Source organism: Pseudonaja textilis, chromosome 3 (genome assembly GCF_049901715.1).
Source record: "Pseudonaja textilis isolate UNSWEBS1 chromosome 3, rPseTex1.2, whole genome shotgun sequence".
NCBI lineage: Eukaryota > Metazoa > Chordata > Lepidosauria > Squamata > Elapidae > Pseudonaja > Pseudonaja textilis.
Genome location: NC_141992.1, coordinates 107,733,007 through 107,751,739, shown reverse-complemented (window position 1 = coordinate 107,751,739; position 18,733 = coordinate 107,733,007). Strand labels below are relative to the sequence as shown.

The 18,733-nt window shown below is 35.5% G+C and overlaps 1 protein-coding gene across 6 annotated transcripts in view; it reads right to left on the bottom strand.

Moving 5' to 3' along the window:
- The window catches only part of LOC113448149 (uncharacterized), a 40,025-nt gene extending 21,534 nt beyond the window's left edge, over positions 1-18,491 (bottom strand). For 2 of the 6 annotated variants that reach the window (XM_087930538.1, XM_026718730.2), the window contains exons 1-5: positions 18,331-18,491; positions 12,413-12,590; positions 9,907-9,986; positions 8,096-8,923; positions 6,654-6,834 (exon numbers count right to left, since the gene is read on the bottom strand). In XM_087930538.1, the coding sequence (XP_087786664.1) occupies positions 6,654-6,834; positions 8,096-8,923; positions 9,907-9,986; positions 12,413-12,505 (1,182 nt within the window). In that variant the 5' untranslated portion in view covers positions 12,506-12,590; positions 18,331-18,491. Of the gene's footprint in view, positions 1-6,653; positions 6,835-8,095; positions 8,924-9,906; positions 9,987-12,412; positions 12,591-17,926 lie in introns of all 6 variants that reach the window. The other 4 variants (XM_087930539.1, XM_026718732.2, XM_087930537.1 and 1 more) reach the window with 3 other exon arrangements.
- Between the last annotated feature and the right edge of the window lie 242 nt (positions 18,492-18,733).

The following is an 18,733-nucleotide window of genomic DNA, read 5'->3' as shown; positions in this document are numbered from 1 at the left end:
AGAGCTATCACTTTAGCGATGGGAGCAAAAGAATAGTGATTTCAAGGTCTGCTAGTTTTACGGAGCAAAATTGAAACAGAATTGATGCCAATTTTTTGAATGATCCACTTAGTGACAGTAATCTACTTAGTGATGGTAGGTAACTCACTTAGTGATGATGTCAGCATTCAGGGAGGAGAAACTGAAATAGAACTAAAAAAGGAGTCAGGAGATGACGACTCAGATATGAAGCCAGAGAGGGTTGAAACACAGGAGCAGTAAATACCACGCAGGTCAGAGCGATGGAATAAGGGGATTCCACCTGACAGGTATTATGCTAGTGAAGTAAAGGTGTGTAGTGTGCTATAAGCCAAGGAACTATAAGTATTGGCATTACCTAAAATTGAAGTGAGGTGGAAAGAAGCCATGGGCAAAGAAATGAAATTCATGGGTGAACATAAAGGGGCATGCATGAGCGCACCAATGTGCCTACCCTCCGTCCTATTGTTTCTTTTATTTTTTCTTATATGTATCCATGTATTCATAAGTATGTTTTTACTTATACCTATTATCTTGTAAGCAATGACAAAAAATAAAAAATAAAGTGTTCACATCTATGATTTTGCCACAAGGTTGAAAGCCAGGATGTGTGTACAAAAAGAAAGTACTACCCAATAATGTGGTACAATATAAAACAAGATTAGTTGCACAAGATTTTTCAGAGGAAAAATGTGCAGTATGATGAGGTATTCACGCCAATCGTAAAGAATAAAAGCATAAGGTTGGCACTAGCATTGGCAGCGGCACATGGCCATAAAATTTGGCATTTTGCCAAATTTGCCACAGCATTCCACAATGCAGAATTAGAGGAAGAAATTTACATGGTCAAGCACCAGGATATAAAAAGTATTCTCAGGTATTTGAAGGGAATTGTGAACTTGGGTCTTCAAATACAGGTCTCTGAAGAATTGGAATTGAAATGTTATGTTGACCGTGATTATGCCAATGATGTAAAAATAAGAAAGTCTAATTCTGAAATTGTGGTATTGTTTGGAGGGGCTTTAATTGGTTGGAAGTCCAGAAAACACTGTAGCCATTTCTACTGCTGAGGCAGAATTTATACCTCTAACCAAACTTTTTTCAGAGATAACTTGGTACGTACAGCTGTTACAGGATTTGATGATAATGCTGCTTGCATTAAAATGGCAGCAGGTGACAAAGTAAAGAATAGAAGCATCTGGCCATTAAGTATTATACTATCAGAGAAGCCATCAAATGTAAATTAATTAGCTTGCTTCACTGTTCTTCAGAAGACAATCTGGCAGATGTAATGACCAAAACATTGGGTGGAGTGGACCATAGGAAGAATATTAAGTTATTTGATTTTATGTCTATTCCAGTCATAAAGGGAGGAGTGTCAGTATATCAGAAATTATGAGCTGGTATATGTCTATCAACAAGTCAGCCAATGGGAACTGTTTGGTGACTAAGAAACAGCACCTGTTGTGAGCCAGACGTCCTGGAGACTGGGTGTGGCTTAGGGTTACTGGTCTGTATACAAGAGTTAGTTTGTCCTTGGATCTTTGCTTCTTCTGTGTTTATATTGTTCCTAAGTTTTATAAGTTCTGTGTTTGTATTGCTTCTGTGATTATGACTTCTGGATTCTGCATGGGTATTGTATACATGCATCATACTTTATATTATTGTATATAAACAAGTTTCTTCTCTAAATGAATCCTGCTGAATTATTTACTTGTGTGCTGGTTGGACTGCTGCAAACTCTGACGATATGGATATGACACACTGTTCTGTATTATATTAAACCCTTCATTAATCAATAGCATATGAGGGCACTCAGCTTGCATGCCTTCTCTGTCATGATGCTCATTTCTTCACAGATTTAAAGGACACTGATCCTGCTGCTGTCTTTTAATGTGCTTTGAAGAGCTGGATCTTTCCCTAGATTGTGAAGTAAGCTGGGAGGGTAGTTCCCTATGCAAGGCTGTTATAGTGGAGTGAAGATCGTCTACTGTATGATCTTCTTTCTTTTCTTTTGGTGCTTGTTTATTTTTAATTTACTCTATTACCCAAAGGCACCGATGATTTGTTGCAACTTTAGAAATGCAAATTAGAAATAAATAACTTAATATAGCAATGCAGAATTCACAAATTATGTGCATACATTTATTAATACAGAATTGCTTAAAGTTATCATAAAAAGCAGAATTGGTAGAGTAAAAGATATCTAATAATCATAGTTAATATTCATCTGATAATGTTGTTTCTTATCAAATTGTTCCTTCATAAAATTAGAGGAATTTTATGGAGGAACAAAGGAAAAAAGATAAGGAACAAAGATAAGAAGAAACAACAAATGGTACTGCAGGAAAAACTCGAATTGGAATTTAGAATGCAAAACGACCCCAAAAATGAGAAAATTAAAGGAGAGAGAGAGAGATGTGGTCAAACACAAAATAAATTTAAACTTACAAGAAGAAATGGTACAAAATCTCAGATTGGTGAAACAAAACTACTTTGAACAAGCAAATAAACCAGGGAGATGACTGGCATACAAGTTGAAGAAGGAGAAAGAGAAAAAATTAATACAAAGTGGCAAAACGAGAATGGGTCTCTTCACTATCTGATAGAAGAGGAAAAAAAACTGTTGCCCAAAATTTTTTTACAACTTTGTATAGTCAGAAGGACATACCAGAAGAAAAGATTAAGCAATAAAGTGAGAGGGGCCTACCTACGGTATCGGATATAAAAAGGGAAATGTTGAATGGCAAAATCATGATAATAGAGATGAAGGAGGCAATCAAGAAACAATAAAACAATAAAACACCAGAACCTGATGGAATTCCTGCAGAACTGTATAAAGAAATTCAGGAGCCACTGGAGAACTTAATGTTGGATTTATATAACGAAACGCTAGAACAGGCAAGACTACCAAATTCTTGGACAGAAGCATACATCACATTTATTTTAAGAGAATGCAGACGATCAGCAGATCAAAAACTATGAAATGCCGACTATAATTTGCAACTGTCACAATAATTGCGGAAAGAGTTTTAAAAAGTTTAAATGAGTTTATTCATCCTGATCAAAATGGATTTGTACCGAAAAGGCATTTAAGGAACAATACAAAAATGATAATGGACGTGTTAATGGACTATGAGACTCACCCAGATAAGCAAGTGGCGCTGATATCTGTAGATGCGCAAAAAGGGTTCGACAACTTAAATTGGCAATTTTTCATCAACCAACTGAATATGATCAACTTTGCAGAAAAAATTATAGGGATGATTAGTGCAATATATACTACACAAACAGCAAGAATAACACTAAATGGGGACATGACAGATAAATTTAATATATCCAAAGGAGTAAGACAGGGAGGCCCACTATCTCCACTCCTGTTCATCCTGTCAGCAAAGGTATTACTAACATATATTAGACAAAAGCAGGAAATAAAAGGATTGAGAATCAAAAAGGAAGAATATAAAACAAAAGCATTTGCAGACGATATGGTGTTTATTATAGAAGACCCACCAGAAACAGGAAGCATGCTAATACAAGAAATAGAGGAATTTGGCAAAGTCACTGGCCTTAAAATAAATAAAGATAAAATGAAGATAACAACTAAAAATCTCACCGTGTGTCAAAAAGAGGAATTGGAAGAGAAATTGGAATTCAGATGGTTAAAAAAGTGAAATACCTTGGAATTTGGCTGACAGCAAAATGTTCTTCCATAAAAGAGGACAATTATAACCCTATTACAACAAATACAAAAGGATTTAGATAACTGGGAGAAATTACAACTTTCACTGATGGGAAGAATTGCTACAATTAAAATGAACGTACGACCTAAAATCCTGTTTCTCTTCCAAACAATACCAATAAAATTAGGAACAAAGTTTTTTAAAGAACTAAATAAAGAAATAACAATTTGGTTAGGGAAGCCCAAATAAAATTAATACTTTTGCAGGATAATAGAAATAGGAGAGGTTTCGGGCTCCTGAATTGGGAACTTTACTACTATGTAGCAGCCATGACATGTCTTAAAGATTGGATAAATTTAAACAACAAAAGAGTACTAACAATAGAGGGCCATGACTTGCAGTTTGGTTGGCATGCTTTTATCTGGGAGGGGAAAACAAGTTGCATTCATATTTCCAGAGATATCAAGTAAGGGACACCCTGTTATTTGTCTGGAAGAGAATTAAGAAAAACCATTATATGAAAATTCCAACCTGGTTATTGACTATGGAGGCAATGATGTACCCCAATGTATTAGATCTAAACAAGATAGTCAGATACAAAGAGTTATTGGATGAGCAAGGGAAAGTGAAATCTAACCAAGAGTTAAAGGCACAAGGAATAGAGAAAGATTGGTGGCCATATTTACAAATCCAAACAAGGTACAAAAAAGATTTAGAGCAATATGGTTTTTATAAAGACCAACAGGAATTAAGACAAAATATTACAGGGGATCAGGGGTGGGGGTGATCACCAAAATGTATAACTATCTTTTAAGATTTAAAATGGAGGAAGAATCAGTTAAGGAAACCATGAAAACCTGGGCCAAAAATTTTGGGTATAATATCGAATTGGGAAAAATTATGTAGAGAAAAATTACAAACTAACAATGTCAGCAGCCTACAAAGAAAGTTTGTATAAAATGTTTTATCGCTGGCATTTACCCCCGGCAAGATTGGCTAAAATGTTTCCTAACAGGTTGGCAAAATGTTGGAGATGTGACAATGAACAAGGAACTTTCTTCCATATGTGGTGGACCTGCCTCAAAGCTAAGAAATATTGGCTCAAAATTAAGAATTGGCTAGAAGAATTACAAAACAAAAAATCAAGATGAAACTGTAAAAATTTCAATACATTATACTTCATATAATAACTGCAGCCAAAATTGCCTTTGCCCAGAACTGGAAACAATACTCCTTCTGACGTAATGATAATAAAAAAAGTTTTAGAATGTGCAGAGATGGATAGGTTATCGATGGAACTAAAAGATAGAGAAGAAACTGAATACTATGAGATTTAGAATTTACGGTACAATTGGTTAGAAGGTAAACACAAAGCTGATAGATGAAGGATATGTAGGAGCTATAGTAAGGATGAGATAAAAATTGTTTATAATCTTGTAAATATTTGGTTTAAGTTGAATGCAGAAATAACTACATAACATATGATAGCAACTTACATAATTAGAAAGTATGTCAATGTGAGTGAACACTGATACTGGAACACTGTAATGAGTGGGAAATGTGTTTTTATGATGAAAATATGATTAATAAAATTTATTAATAATAAAATTAGAGGGAAATTTGAATATGATACCACAAGATTCATTCCTGGGCTCTTCAATACTTATTAACTTGGAAAGATGCTTATAAAATTATAAAATTTGAAGATGACATAAAATTTAATAGGTAAAATAGCTTATATTCTTGAAGATAGAGTCAACATTCAAAATAATATTGAGTACCAGAGAAATTAGAAACAAAATAATTTTATAAAAACAATGCAAAAATTACGTACACAGGAAAGAAAAAGAAATTCATGAAGGTTATTTTGTTTGATAATGTGCTGAATTGAGTGTAAGTTACCTCATGTCTTTAAATGGAAGGTCATGGTATAAACTTAATAACAAGATAAACACAAAGTTACGCTATTATAAACAGAAGCATGGTTTTCAGATGATAGGAAAAGAAGTCCATATTATTCTATGCTGTCAGTTGCCAATGCAAGTATTGTACCAAATTCTGGCACTCTACTTTTAAAAGGGGTTCATACAAACTGGAACAAATTCAAAGACAATGAAAGTGATCAGACAACTAGAATCTAAATTTTATGATGAAACGTTGAACTGAAAACATTTAGCCTTGGAAAAAGAAATTCAATCATATGTAGAGAAATGATGACATACACAAGCGTTTAGGAATTATCCTTTTTCATTCTTGCCTCAGGACATGAAATAAAAGATTTTCACTACAAGCAGAAGATTCCAACACTGAGAAAAACATCTTAGCTGTTACAACAGTATGTTAACAACTACTGTAGAAAACAGGTGCTCTCTCTGTTGCTTAGCAAGGGCTCGAAGATTATGTCTCAGATATTATCTATACTAGGCAGGGGCTGGTCCTGATGCCCAAATAGCTCCTTCCAATTTACAAACTGCTGCAACTATGATGTGGCCAGTCATAAAATAACTAGGACCCAGGTTGTTGGGGGCAATATGTTGACTCTGTAAAACTGTAAATTTCTTTGGAGCAGTGTATAAGTCTAAGTGCTATTGCTGTTTATCGGAGGCAATAGATACAACTGCTCCCAAAACTACTTTTACCACAGTTACTGTCACCCCAGCTTGCTTCTTTCTTCGGGGCAGGGGGTCACCTTTCCAAATGAAGAGATAATTATTATCTCATATTTATGTTTTAAAAAAGAATATCCTTAGGACTCAAAAACATTATTTTAACACAAAGATCCTCTTAAAGTTCTACTTTGCTTCACAATACACTGGTTTATTTTTTTAAAATGTGAACATTCACAATAGTACCTACATCTATTATAATCTAAATTTTAAATGTATAAAGAGGAAATGCTAAAGAGGAAATCCATGATTATGTTTGACTCTATAGTATCATTTCAGGACCTACTTTTCTTAAAGGCTTCAATTTGGTCTCCATGATGAATTCATATTTGCAGAGTTCACAGCAACGGGTGTCTGAGCTCTTGATCCACTGTTGCAGACAAGCTTGATGGACAAAATTAAGGCTTCCTGTGCAATGACAGGGAGTAATTAATGGGCTCTCATCATCTCCTTCACAATGGCATATCCTATGACAAGAACATAGCAATTTATTAGGGGAAAGAAAAGACAACGATGGTCTAAACTAGAAAAATATCTTGTTGAAAAAAAGGCACAATATCAAAGAATAATAAATTATCTGAGAGTCTGAAAAAACTACTCAAGTATGCTTCTTGCTTCTAGTTATAAGACCAAAACAATCAAACAAAAATTTGTAAGAAAAAGGACAAAAAAAGGACATTGCTATTAACTTTTTAACAAGGCTAATGGGGCTTTACTTATTTCTGTGCTTCATCAATGACAATGATGTGCCTAAGTAATGGAAAATTGGTTATTTTAAATTATTATTATTCTACAATATAATCTACAATAATATCAAAATTGAATTTTTAACATTTTTAAATGTTGATGAAAGTTTCAAATATTTTCCTTGGAATTTCTGGGATAGCCATTTATAAACGTCATGCCACAAAAGCAACTAGCAAGCAACAATCTCAGCTTGCTTTGCCTAAGTGTAGCCATGATTCCATACTGAACCACAAATCCCTAGGACCAGAAGTTTCAGAGGAAGTTAAATGGATATTAAAAATTGTGGGATAGCACTTCTTTAAATGGATATTAAAAATTGTGGGATAGCACTTCTCGCTATTGTATCAAATGTCCTGAATTACACTAGTAACATTGTGGAAAATTCAGTGAGGCACATGGATGGCCTCTGAAAGATTGTGGGTACAAGAGAAGTCCTTTTCAGTGGAAACTTTTATATCAGTGCCACTCTCTTTCTCAAGAGCCCCAGAATTCTGGGAGATGATGGTATATGCAGGCAAGCAGGGTACCTGTCTTGGTTGAGGATTAACCTGAAACAGGAGAGGCTATCTTTGGAAAAAAAGGATGTGCACAAAGGTGAAAAGGCAATTATGCACTGAATAGTACTTGGAATCAGGGAAGTTGAAATCTGTTTTAGGGGCAAGCAACTCAGCTGTTCCAAGATGTGAAGCACTACATATTTCTCAAGGTATTTTTTAAAAGCCTGCAAGAAAACATTTCCTCGCTCTTGATATCCTTTTTTCCTATACATACAATAAATGGAACATATGTAGGGAAATACATGATCAGCAAGGAATCAGGAAAAAAAAAACAAAATGCTTTGCACATTCAAAAAAGTTGGCAAGTTCAGAATAAAATAAAGCTCAGTGTGAATTAAAGTGAATGGTTGAGAAAATGAAAAGAGCAGAGCAAGTTACCATAGACCTGGGAGGGGGCAGAAAAAGTAGTTTGGCATAAACCAACCTGCAGACATCTCCAGACACAGACACAGGGGAAAGTGGAGGGAAATTTTCTGACAATTGGGAAGGGCAGTCTAGATCATTATCCTTTTCAGCTGAGCAGAGTGGTGCCCGCAATGCTGTAATTTTCACCCTCACAGAATTGTCCTCAAAGACATCATTATCTCCCATATCATCTGAACAGAAACCTGTGCTCTCTACCATACCACTGGATGATTTTTCTGACCGGAGACAGCTTGACTTGTTATCCAGTTCATGACTGCTTGATTTGGAACTATGAGAAAAAGGGAAAAGGCACTGCAACAAATCTTTACTCTGGGAGATTTCATTGCCATACTTGTCTTCCAGGAGAGGAATACGTATAGCACTATGAGTATCAGTAGCCAGAGAAGTGCTTGAGAAATTGGTCGAGAGTGACCAGAAATATGAAAGTCTGCAATTGTTAACAGTGAAGGGCCTGAAGCTGAATGGTTTCTTCTCCTTATGACATATGTTAAGTCTTAAACATTGCTTTTGCATTTGGGTAAGTCTGCCTTCTGAACATGTTCGTTCCACGCAGCTAAATCTGTCAATTGTATTCTGAGCCTTCTGATCCATATCACTGAGAGACCTGGAGAATTTCAGAGCATGGCTGGATTTTTCATTCTTAGACTGGAGAGCATAGACATGTTCATGCCTATGGGAGTTTGCCTTGGAAGCCTGCACCGTATGCTGACAGGTTACTGTCACAGTGGCCCCTGGAGTCAGAGCATTCTGGCAGACAAGATTTTTCAAGATAACAGCAGATTGTACTGGACTGGGATGACAACATTCAGAACACACTGCACTGGAACTGCATGCAGAACAATGGAATAAAAGCACAAAAAATTAAATAGTACATACAATTTGTTAAAGAAATGATATTTTCAGCCAATACGAGGAAGGCAAATAACAAACACAAAAAGGCAGAATTAAACAGGCCATTCAATATGGTAGCATAATCCATGTGCCACAATACTTTATATGCTAAGATCATTTAAACATGTATATGCATGTGCATACAGCATAGCATGGTTGGACAGGATTTGTTGAGCTGTGCTTTCTTCTAGGTCTTATGGACTGTTGAGAAAAAAGACTGTTTATTCACCACCATATATGTTCGATGCATCTCTGTCCCATTCCACATCTACATTAGAAATTGACATAATGTGCATTAAATGTATATGTGTATGTGTAGTTATTTGGTTTATTTTTAATTCTTGTAATATCAAGTATTCCCTGACCAAAAAAATCTTATATTGTTGATTTTGTTTGCTTGTAAAATAAGTACACTTGATGTGTAAAATAAATACACTTGAAACATGTTTCAAGCTCCAAATGAGTTGTTCCAACTTTGTGAGAAATGTTCTGGTAATATTTCTCTCTATTTTGAGCTCAAAACACTTCTGCTATAGTTGGAACAGCTATTTAGAATCCAAAATATTTTGTGGTACAGTGATTCAAGTGCTGGACTCAGATTGTAGAGATCCACATTCTAGTCCACTGTGAAAGTTTCCAAGGTGACCCTAGATCAGGCACTCTTTCTCAGGTCCACTCATCTTACAGAGCTATTGTTATGGGAAAAACTAGGTATTGTACAAAAATATATTATGTTACCAACAATTTCTAATATATTTCAATATGGCAATTTGAAAACATAGGAAAAGTGGTTACTTATTGGAAGACCAACTGTTATTCACCCTGCAAGATTTCCTGGATCATCAGCTGTAAGATAGCATAACTTCTGACATCATGACTGTCATCAGTTTTAGTGCAATGACACAGTTAATACTTCACCTGCAAATGTCCTGATTGGTTGGTGTGGCAGATTCCTGAGAAAAGCCACAAAGAGCAGGAAAAGAGGTTGAATTAGCAGGCTAAAAAAATAATAACAAAAAAATGTTTTTATCAGTTAAGTTGATTTCATACCAGGGAATCTGTTGTTAGTCCTCCCAATTTCAATAAAAACAAGATATTCTTCAAAAACTTAAAGTTAAACTGGGGGGGTGTTTATTTTGAATAGAATTCTGCTTGGAAGGCAAAGCATTCCAATAATTTGTAGAGGAGACAATTACAGTTTGTGGGTTTTCCCTAGGCAGTTTTTAAACCCTGAAATGGCCTCTCTCCTGATGTTGCTGATCTGCTGAAGCTTCCATATAATAATTATGCACAAAATACATCTTCAATATAGAAACTACTTTTAACAACTTAAAGCAATTCACCCTGCAGATTAGTTCCTTTGGATTCAATTGATATCTCATCTTATTTAGGAATTATATGAAATAACTAGCTCTATACCCATGCTTCGCTATGAAACTAAGTGATCAGGCTTAGTTTTGGGGGAGGAAAATAACGGAGGGGGGGGGTGAATTCTGCCTCTGCCTACCAGCATCCATCGGTATTCATCTGGCTAGCGTATTTGCTGTGTGAGCAAGGAGACAGGAAGGAGTCTGGGCGTGACTTAGCTCAACTGTTCTGTACTAAAGTGCTTGCTGTTGTGAAACTAAAACTGAAACTCCTCTCCTCTGCTTGTGTTTTGCATTTGGAACATATTTCTTTTCAGGTGGGGAGACAGAGTAGAACTCCTTAGCATCATAGCATGTTAATAATAATATATGAAATACTAATACTCTGATGGTCATTTCAAAAAATCCTTTCTTAGTGAGCACCTAGAAGCCAAGAGGTCCCAAATTTCAAGTTTGTAGGCTTTATGGTTCTGGAGATTTTGTGATGATATGTGAGTTGTATTTCACTTTTATATACATAAAAACTTAAATTATCCAGAAATCAAAATGTTATTTATAGACAGATTTACTTCTCCATTTCAATGTACTTTAGTTCCATTTTTTTAATTTTTAGTGCTTGAAGTTTTAAAAACTGTTAGCATTTTAGAACACTCATTCACGTTAAAGGCCCTTGGTCATCTGCAACTTTTCTTTCTATTGCCTCTATAGGCTGCTAATTATGACATGTGCTTGAAGGTGCAAGTAAGCAACTCCGGTAACCTTACCACAGTAGTGGCAAGAGCATCACTAGAATGGTACATAACACAAGAGAAATTGCAACCAGACTAAAATGAATCAGCCTCCCCATATTCTTGTTTCTGAATGAAAATTGTCAGAAGCTAATTGTCACATATTTACATATAATCCCACAATCTCCCAATCAATCATGGATGGAAATGCATCAAAAACTGCTGTCTTACTGACTCAAAAATTTCATGTTATGAATTTTTACACATGCTATATTATTTTTCCATTAAATTATCATTTACTTAATTACCATTGAGGCAAAAGTGATTGCTTTACATTTGGGAACAAGAACTGCCACTCATAAATAACTGCTGTTTAAAATGGGAGACAAGACTAGCAGAGGTATTAAAACTCCAACAATGGATTTCTGGACATGTGTTGATTCTAAATTGACCTCAATCCAATAAAGTAATGTAGTTGGTAAGAACACTGTAGAACCAGCAGAGGAGCAGAACCAGTCAAAAATAAAGAGGTCTATGTGGACAGAGGATTAATATTTATATATGTGTGATATAAATATGTAAAAAATTATTTTTTCAAGAATATTCTATAAAATAGCAAATTAGACTTATAAAAGTTTGCTGAACAATAGAAAAAATTAGAAGAGCCCATGTGCAACCTCATCCAGACTAGACTGAAATCTCTATTTCTCTAGTCTTTGATGTTTCAGCACACATCACTTGGATACTCAAGTAAAAAACTGATCATAGACTAAATAAGAGATAAGGCAACCGCTAAAGGTCTTAATATTTCTTTTTTTTTGTTAGCAATCAATAAAATCACATAAAAAGGTGATTCATCATCATATACTATTTTTGTAGTCTACAGAGCTCTTTTTGTAACTGCTAAAAATTTAATATATCTATTTTCCTATCCCTCCAGTCCCAAAAGAGCTCTTGCATACAAATAGGCTGAAAAATTTGTTCTTCACCTTCCAGTGATTTCACCACCATTCCCCCCAAGATTCTTAGAGGACAAAAAAATATAGAACGCCTAACAATAAATATATTGGTTATTACTGATCAATTATTTGCTGAGAAGTTTCAGGGTTTTTTTTCCAGTAATAGCTTAAATATTTTCAGAACTTCCACTTGCAATAGCTTCTTGAAGAATATAAAAGTATTCAGGTATTTAAAAAGTCAAAACACTTTAGAGTTTTGACTTTTTCAATACAAGCAGTTCCATATGAAAACTTTAATCTAAAAGTTATGCTTCTCTAATTCTCTTCAGATAAAGCTGTGCCTCCTAATTGGAGAAAGAAATGACCATACCTGTTCTTTCCTCTTGGCTTTCTTCTTAGAAACTCTGGAAAAAGTAACATCTCGAGCTGGAATTACAGAGATTTGGTGCAATGGTATATTCATTACACCATAAATATAAGATTGGACCTCCTATATATGTAAAATTCCTGATATGAGGTCCATTATTTATCTTTGCCAGGCCATATACCTAAAAATAATTTGAGAATTAGAGCAACAAAAAGCAAAAAATAATCAGAAAATGTATAGTTTCATGTATATTGGTAGGTTACATTAACACACATTAATAATAAACAAATGGAATATTATTTAGCAAACTGCTGCATTGTGGAATGTTCATATTCCAGTTTTTGCCACTCTATACCACTTCCTTTTCTCTGTAGATTTTTATTCTTCTGCAGTACACCAAAGAGCATCTTATATCCACCAAGCAGATTAGTTTTTTACAGGCAGAGGCCTTAATTCCTTTGCAAAATAAGCACATTGGTATCTTCTGTTGTGCACACTGGTTTATACATTGGGATTAGTGGTAGCAATACTTTCCCTGACTTACAAATAAGATCTAGCTTTGTTTAGCAAACTGACATCATATGAAATGACCCTGCTCAAGTATGAACAATCCATGTTCCATGCTCCTGAAAAGGAAAGTACTTGGCAAACTGAGGACATCAAAACACAATAAATACTATTTTTATATATAGAGAAAATGTATACAGCTATCCATATTAAATATATAACTCTGGGTAATTAATATCATGTTCACAATATAAAACCACTTTAACAGAACAAAAATCAACAGAAAAAGAACAATTTAAATAAAGCCATTTTGGTAGTGACAGCTTTCATACACAACTTTCTCAAAAGTACCCATCATATATTACTATATGATTCATGAGGATCTTAATTTTAACCCAAGTAGAACACTAGGATTCCACTAATTAGTTGGGGCATCTTATTTGTAACAAAAATAGCAGAACTTCCACATGTTTAGCATCTTAAAACCTGTAGAAGTACTAGAATATTCAAAAGACTGGGGTCATGGTGTAGCATTTTAATACTTAGCAAAGTAATTTTATAGCTACTACATGGACAAATTTATTTATTCTTGGGATCTCCAACACTGCATACTTTGGTGGCAACTATATTCATTGTTTTCCCTTACAATTTTATATTGCCCCCAAATTCAATTGGCCTTTTATCAGTAATGGGACTTTAAAGTATCAGGTAAGTTGTATGAAAAGATAATTAAGAAACTACCAACTTTATTGGGATTTTTAATGGACTTATATATATGGAATCATGGAAATGGTTAATTAGTTCAATCCTGTGCTCTGTATAGAATCTGCTAATCAAATCTCAATGGGCATCTTATATTTACAATAAAACATTACTATCCAATTAAACCTCTAAAAGTTTTCAGAAACAATTAGAAATATTTTAAGGCCCTGTTAAACTGTAACAAAAGAACCAGCTGGAGCTCTGATGGCAAGACTATGGAAAAAAAAACCATGTAGTGGTTGATAAGAATCAGATTGGGCAGGCAAATAACAGATAATCAGAGTTGGAAGGTACCTTGCAGGTCATCTAGTCCAATCCCCTATACTGTTTCTGACAGATCACCAGTCCAATCTCTTCTTGAAAGTCTCAAGTGATAGAGCTCGCACAACTTCTGAGGGCAAGCTGTTCCATTGGTTGATTATTCTCACTAGGTCATTTGCAAGACATGAAAGGTTTCCTTTCATGTCTCGCAAATGATAAATTTTTTGAATCGGATCTTGAAAATACCTAATACCAGGTGCAGTTGTTTTAACACAGAATGATAGTAGCATCTCTTGAGACACCAGTCACCATTTATGCTGCCTGAATATTGTGAGAAAGCCAGATTTAAATCCAAATTGGAAATCTTTTTCCAAACAGCAGCACCTGTCAGACACAAACCGAAGGATGACACAGTAAATCCAACCTTTTATTTGCTTTCACTTAATGGACTCTAGAATCTTGCCACACTGAAGTTATAATCTTCTAACCTACTCGAAATTCTAGAGTGTGATTACCCTAAACCTGTTCATTCCTCCTCCCTCCCCAGATCAGGACTGCAGAGTGTCTTAATTTGAGCTTCTCTCTGCTGTACTTTACTGCTTCCTCTTAGGGAAAACTCTGTACTGCCCAAAATCCTCTCCACTGTTTCTCTTAGGTGTGCATTCTGTTGCAGAACTTTTCCCCCACAAAAAGGAACACTAGATTTCAGCAAATGGATTGAAGTCAGAAGAAAAATCATGCACTACAAAACTGGATTGCTTTGGGTTCTAAATACCTTGGGTGGGGGGTTAGACTAGAAGACCTACAAGGTCCCTTCCAACTCTGTTAATCTTTTAATCTGTACCTCAAATAAATAAAAAGACCTTATCTGTCACATCAAAGCAACTCTGCTTTGTATTACTAAATAACTGTACTTTTGATTTCTATACTGCATAGAAGTTATTTTATTGACAATCCAAGTGAAGAACAGGTCCTGTTGTAAACCTAAATAATGAAGATATTCTGAAAATAAGTTGCTTGGTAGTAAGAACTTGAATTTTAAAATAAGTTATTCTGAATATATCCCCATAGTTTGCTGCATAACACCAAAGTACTTAGTATGTTTTTGAGTCAATTGCCCTTACAATATCATAAGTTCTAATCTTAAGATATTACAATAAAAGATTCCTTTTGGTTGTACAAAAAATATATGGATGTACCTTCCCTGTAGGCACATTTCAAAACTTTCAGTCATCTCTAGAAAATGATAGCACCAAAAGGATTTCCAATTTTTGTAAATCAATACAATGAGATAGTATTTTCATGCTAAGTGTTGTAATTTTAGATTTTGAGTTAAAGGATTACCCTTTTATTTGACAATGTTCAACCATCCATAATACTTAATAATAATCTATATCACTATGCTTTGCTTTTGGGTTTTTTTTTAACATAACCTACAAAGACTGGGATATATCCTGCTCAGAGTCATTTGCAACTGAAGCTCCCTTTAAATCCAATGAATATGCATACGCACATAAATACTGGGAAGTGACTGGGATACCCTATTCCCCCATTTCAAATAATTTTATCTTTTTAAGACAGCTTCTGTATCATTGTATTACAGATGGAAAGAACCTTTTAAACTATTGAGCCCAGCACGCTGTTATGCACAAAATCCAAATTAAAGTATCCGTGATAGATGACTTCTCAGCATCTATCTGAAAAGATCCAACAAAGGGAGTCCCACCACCTCACTGGTAATTGTTTGCGTTGTCAAACTGATTGTATTGTTAGGGGTGTTTCAGCATTCAGTTTAACTTTCCTTCTGTAACTTAAAACTTTTCCCACACCTGGTATCTGAGAGAATATAAAATAGATTTTGCCTTTTTTTAATGAAGAATCTTATCACATTCCCCGTTTTCTCTTATCTTCTTCAACCCTATTTTCACAGACCTTAGTTTCTTTTTCCTTCATCATTATACACTGAGCTGTACTCAACTGAGATTGTGAATGTCTTGGCTTACTGGTTCCTGCCACGTATACTCTTCCATTGCCAGAAATTGGTTAGTTTTAGATTTGTCCACCATTAAGGCCAGCCTGCTCTTACACTAAGATCTTTTCAGATATTTTCAATCCCAGATTCTCCAACAAAGATACCTTTCACATAACAATAACAAGTTGCTCAGCCAATTTACTTTATCTCTTTTTATATATAGTATATATTATTATTAATTCCACCTTTTTATATAAAACTCGATAGCAATAGGGAATTTTCAATGCAGGTAAAGAACACAGTGAAATCAGGTCTCAAATTTTCTGATCTACCAGGACATATATTTAGAATTAGAGTTTTTTTCCACTCTGTGAGCCAGATGTTGACAAATGCAAAAGCACATCCCATTTATACTCCTCAGAAACTGTTTATTGTGTAGGTCACTACAAACTTTTGATATATAAGGGAGATGAAAGAAGATGGGCCTCTTCAATCTCTCACTGGTCTTTTTTTTTTCAACATGTATTAGAGGACTGAATCCATTTCACCTCAGAAAGGAGATGGGATAATTGCTCTTTACAAGCAGTAGGCATCCATAATAGACAGCCCTCAAGTTTAAAGGTTCTTAAATACAGAAATGCAATCTACATGAAAATCAACATACTTGTCAACTAGACTAAGACACAAGAATGTTGGGCTGATGGGAAGGGACTGCAACATTTCAGTTTGCAGTGAGTACAGAGATTCTTCAAATATTTTTTCTTATGAAGAAAAAACAAATCTGCCGGAACAAAAAAGGGGCTAAAATTGTGGTGTCAATGGAATACAGCCACATATGTGGATAATAGTTGGTAGAAAATGGATAGCATTCCCTTGTAAGAAAGAGATGACCTAATAGTTATAGTAGTAGCCAACAAAGGAGCTGTGCCATTTCCCAACTTTTTGCAATACCCTCTTCCCCTTATTTGCCCTCTTCTAATCATCTAATACCTTCTATGAAATAAACCTATTGGCCTAGGTCCAAAACCTTACTTAACATATATAACATTTCCTAACATTTGTAATACTCATAACATTTCTATAACATAAAGTATTGTGTTCAATTCAAATCAATGAATATAAACAAATGCAATTTTCTCAAGGTTAATTCATGTTGATATTTTGCAACAAATGCAAAAAAAATATGTTCAGATAGCATTTTAGAATTCTGCCATTGGAAATTATTTATATCTCTCATTCTGCCATTTTCATGCTAATTTAAAGAAAATCTGCTTAACAAGATCATTTTGCTTACAATGCTGGGGTTGGAGTGAAAAGAAGAATGTTAGCCCCTGAGACTAAAACCATTGTTCACCCTAGTAGTACTATATCTGAGAGTGCATCACAAAATAGATAATTCCAAAACAGTTACTTCAGACCCAATAACATCCAGTGGGACAATGAACCATTGATATTAGAAATACAGAAACAACACTCAAGCTAAAATCATGGTTCCCAAACATGCAAAGGAGAACTCTGGAGATGCAAGGATAGGTTCAAAGAGTAGAATAATGGCCCTGCTAAGATTTCTTTCTCTCTTGTGCATACATATTGGATATATATTAGGGCTTATTATTATGATTTAGTATACATAACGATTTTGTTGGCTAGACCGAAAATCCACTTAGCCCTGTTGGTATTTCTTTTGGTGTTTACCATATGTCAAAAAGTTCAAAATTTAGTTATTTTTCTACTGTGATTCCAAATCTTGGAAGAAACATTTTCCAGTTCTTCACTGTGAAAGGAACAGAAGCTACCGCTCCCTGTGCTAACTTTCTAATACTGATTACATGACATTATAGCAATGTCCCGATATCTCAGAGGCTGCCACAAAGAAGAGGGAGTCAAACTATGCTTCAAAGCACCTGGGGGCAGAACAAGAAGCAATGAGTGGAAACTAATCAAATGGAGAAGCAACTTCGATAGAACTAAGGAGAAATTTCCTGACAGAATTATTAATCAATGGAACAACTTGCCTCCAGAAGTTGTGAATGCTCCAACACTGGAAGTTTTTAAGAAGAGATTGGATAAACGTTTGTCTGAAGTGGTGTAGCGTTTTCTGCCTAAGCAGGCGTTGGACTAAAAAACCTCCAAAGTCCCTTCCAACTCTGTTATTCTAAATTAGCTTTCCTGGAGTAGCAAACCTCCCGTTCCAGCAAGATCACACCGGAGCGGTTTAGAAGACAGACTCCAGCAACAGCGGGACTCCTTCCAAAGATCCGCCTACATCCCGGCGACAATGCTATTTTCCGGGTACACCCGAACTGTTCCCACTGTTCTTTTTAGCACCGGGAGGGGAGGCATCGCTACTTTCTTTGTCCATTGTCTCCCTGACGTCCTCCCGCAGCTCCTCCCAATAATTCCTTTCCCCCAGGCTTACCCTGTAATTACATAAGGTCCTGGGCAATTGTAAATATCATGACATATGGCCGGGAAGTGAACGAGAGGTGCAAAACTGACGAACGTGCCCTTCCCACCGCCGCCCTCCCAAACCAGAACGCGCGGCCACCTGTGGAATCTTGGAAGATCGCAACGGAAGAGAAGGAAGGCGCCACTTCTTTGGACGTCACTGAGCCTCCATCGGACACAGGAAATTGATCACTGTTCTACTTCCGTCGCTGTCCTGAAGCCGGAGTGGTAGGAAAAGGCTCTTTTTGTTTTGTTTATCCGAAGCGGAAATGAAAGCGGAAGGCCTTTGGGACGTTGCTTGGGATTCATTTGGTCAGTGGAGCTCATGCTCAAAATTGCGGGCAATGACGCTTTTCTTCAAAGACATGACAAGC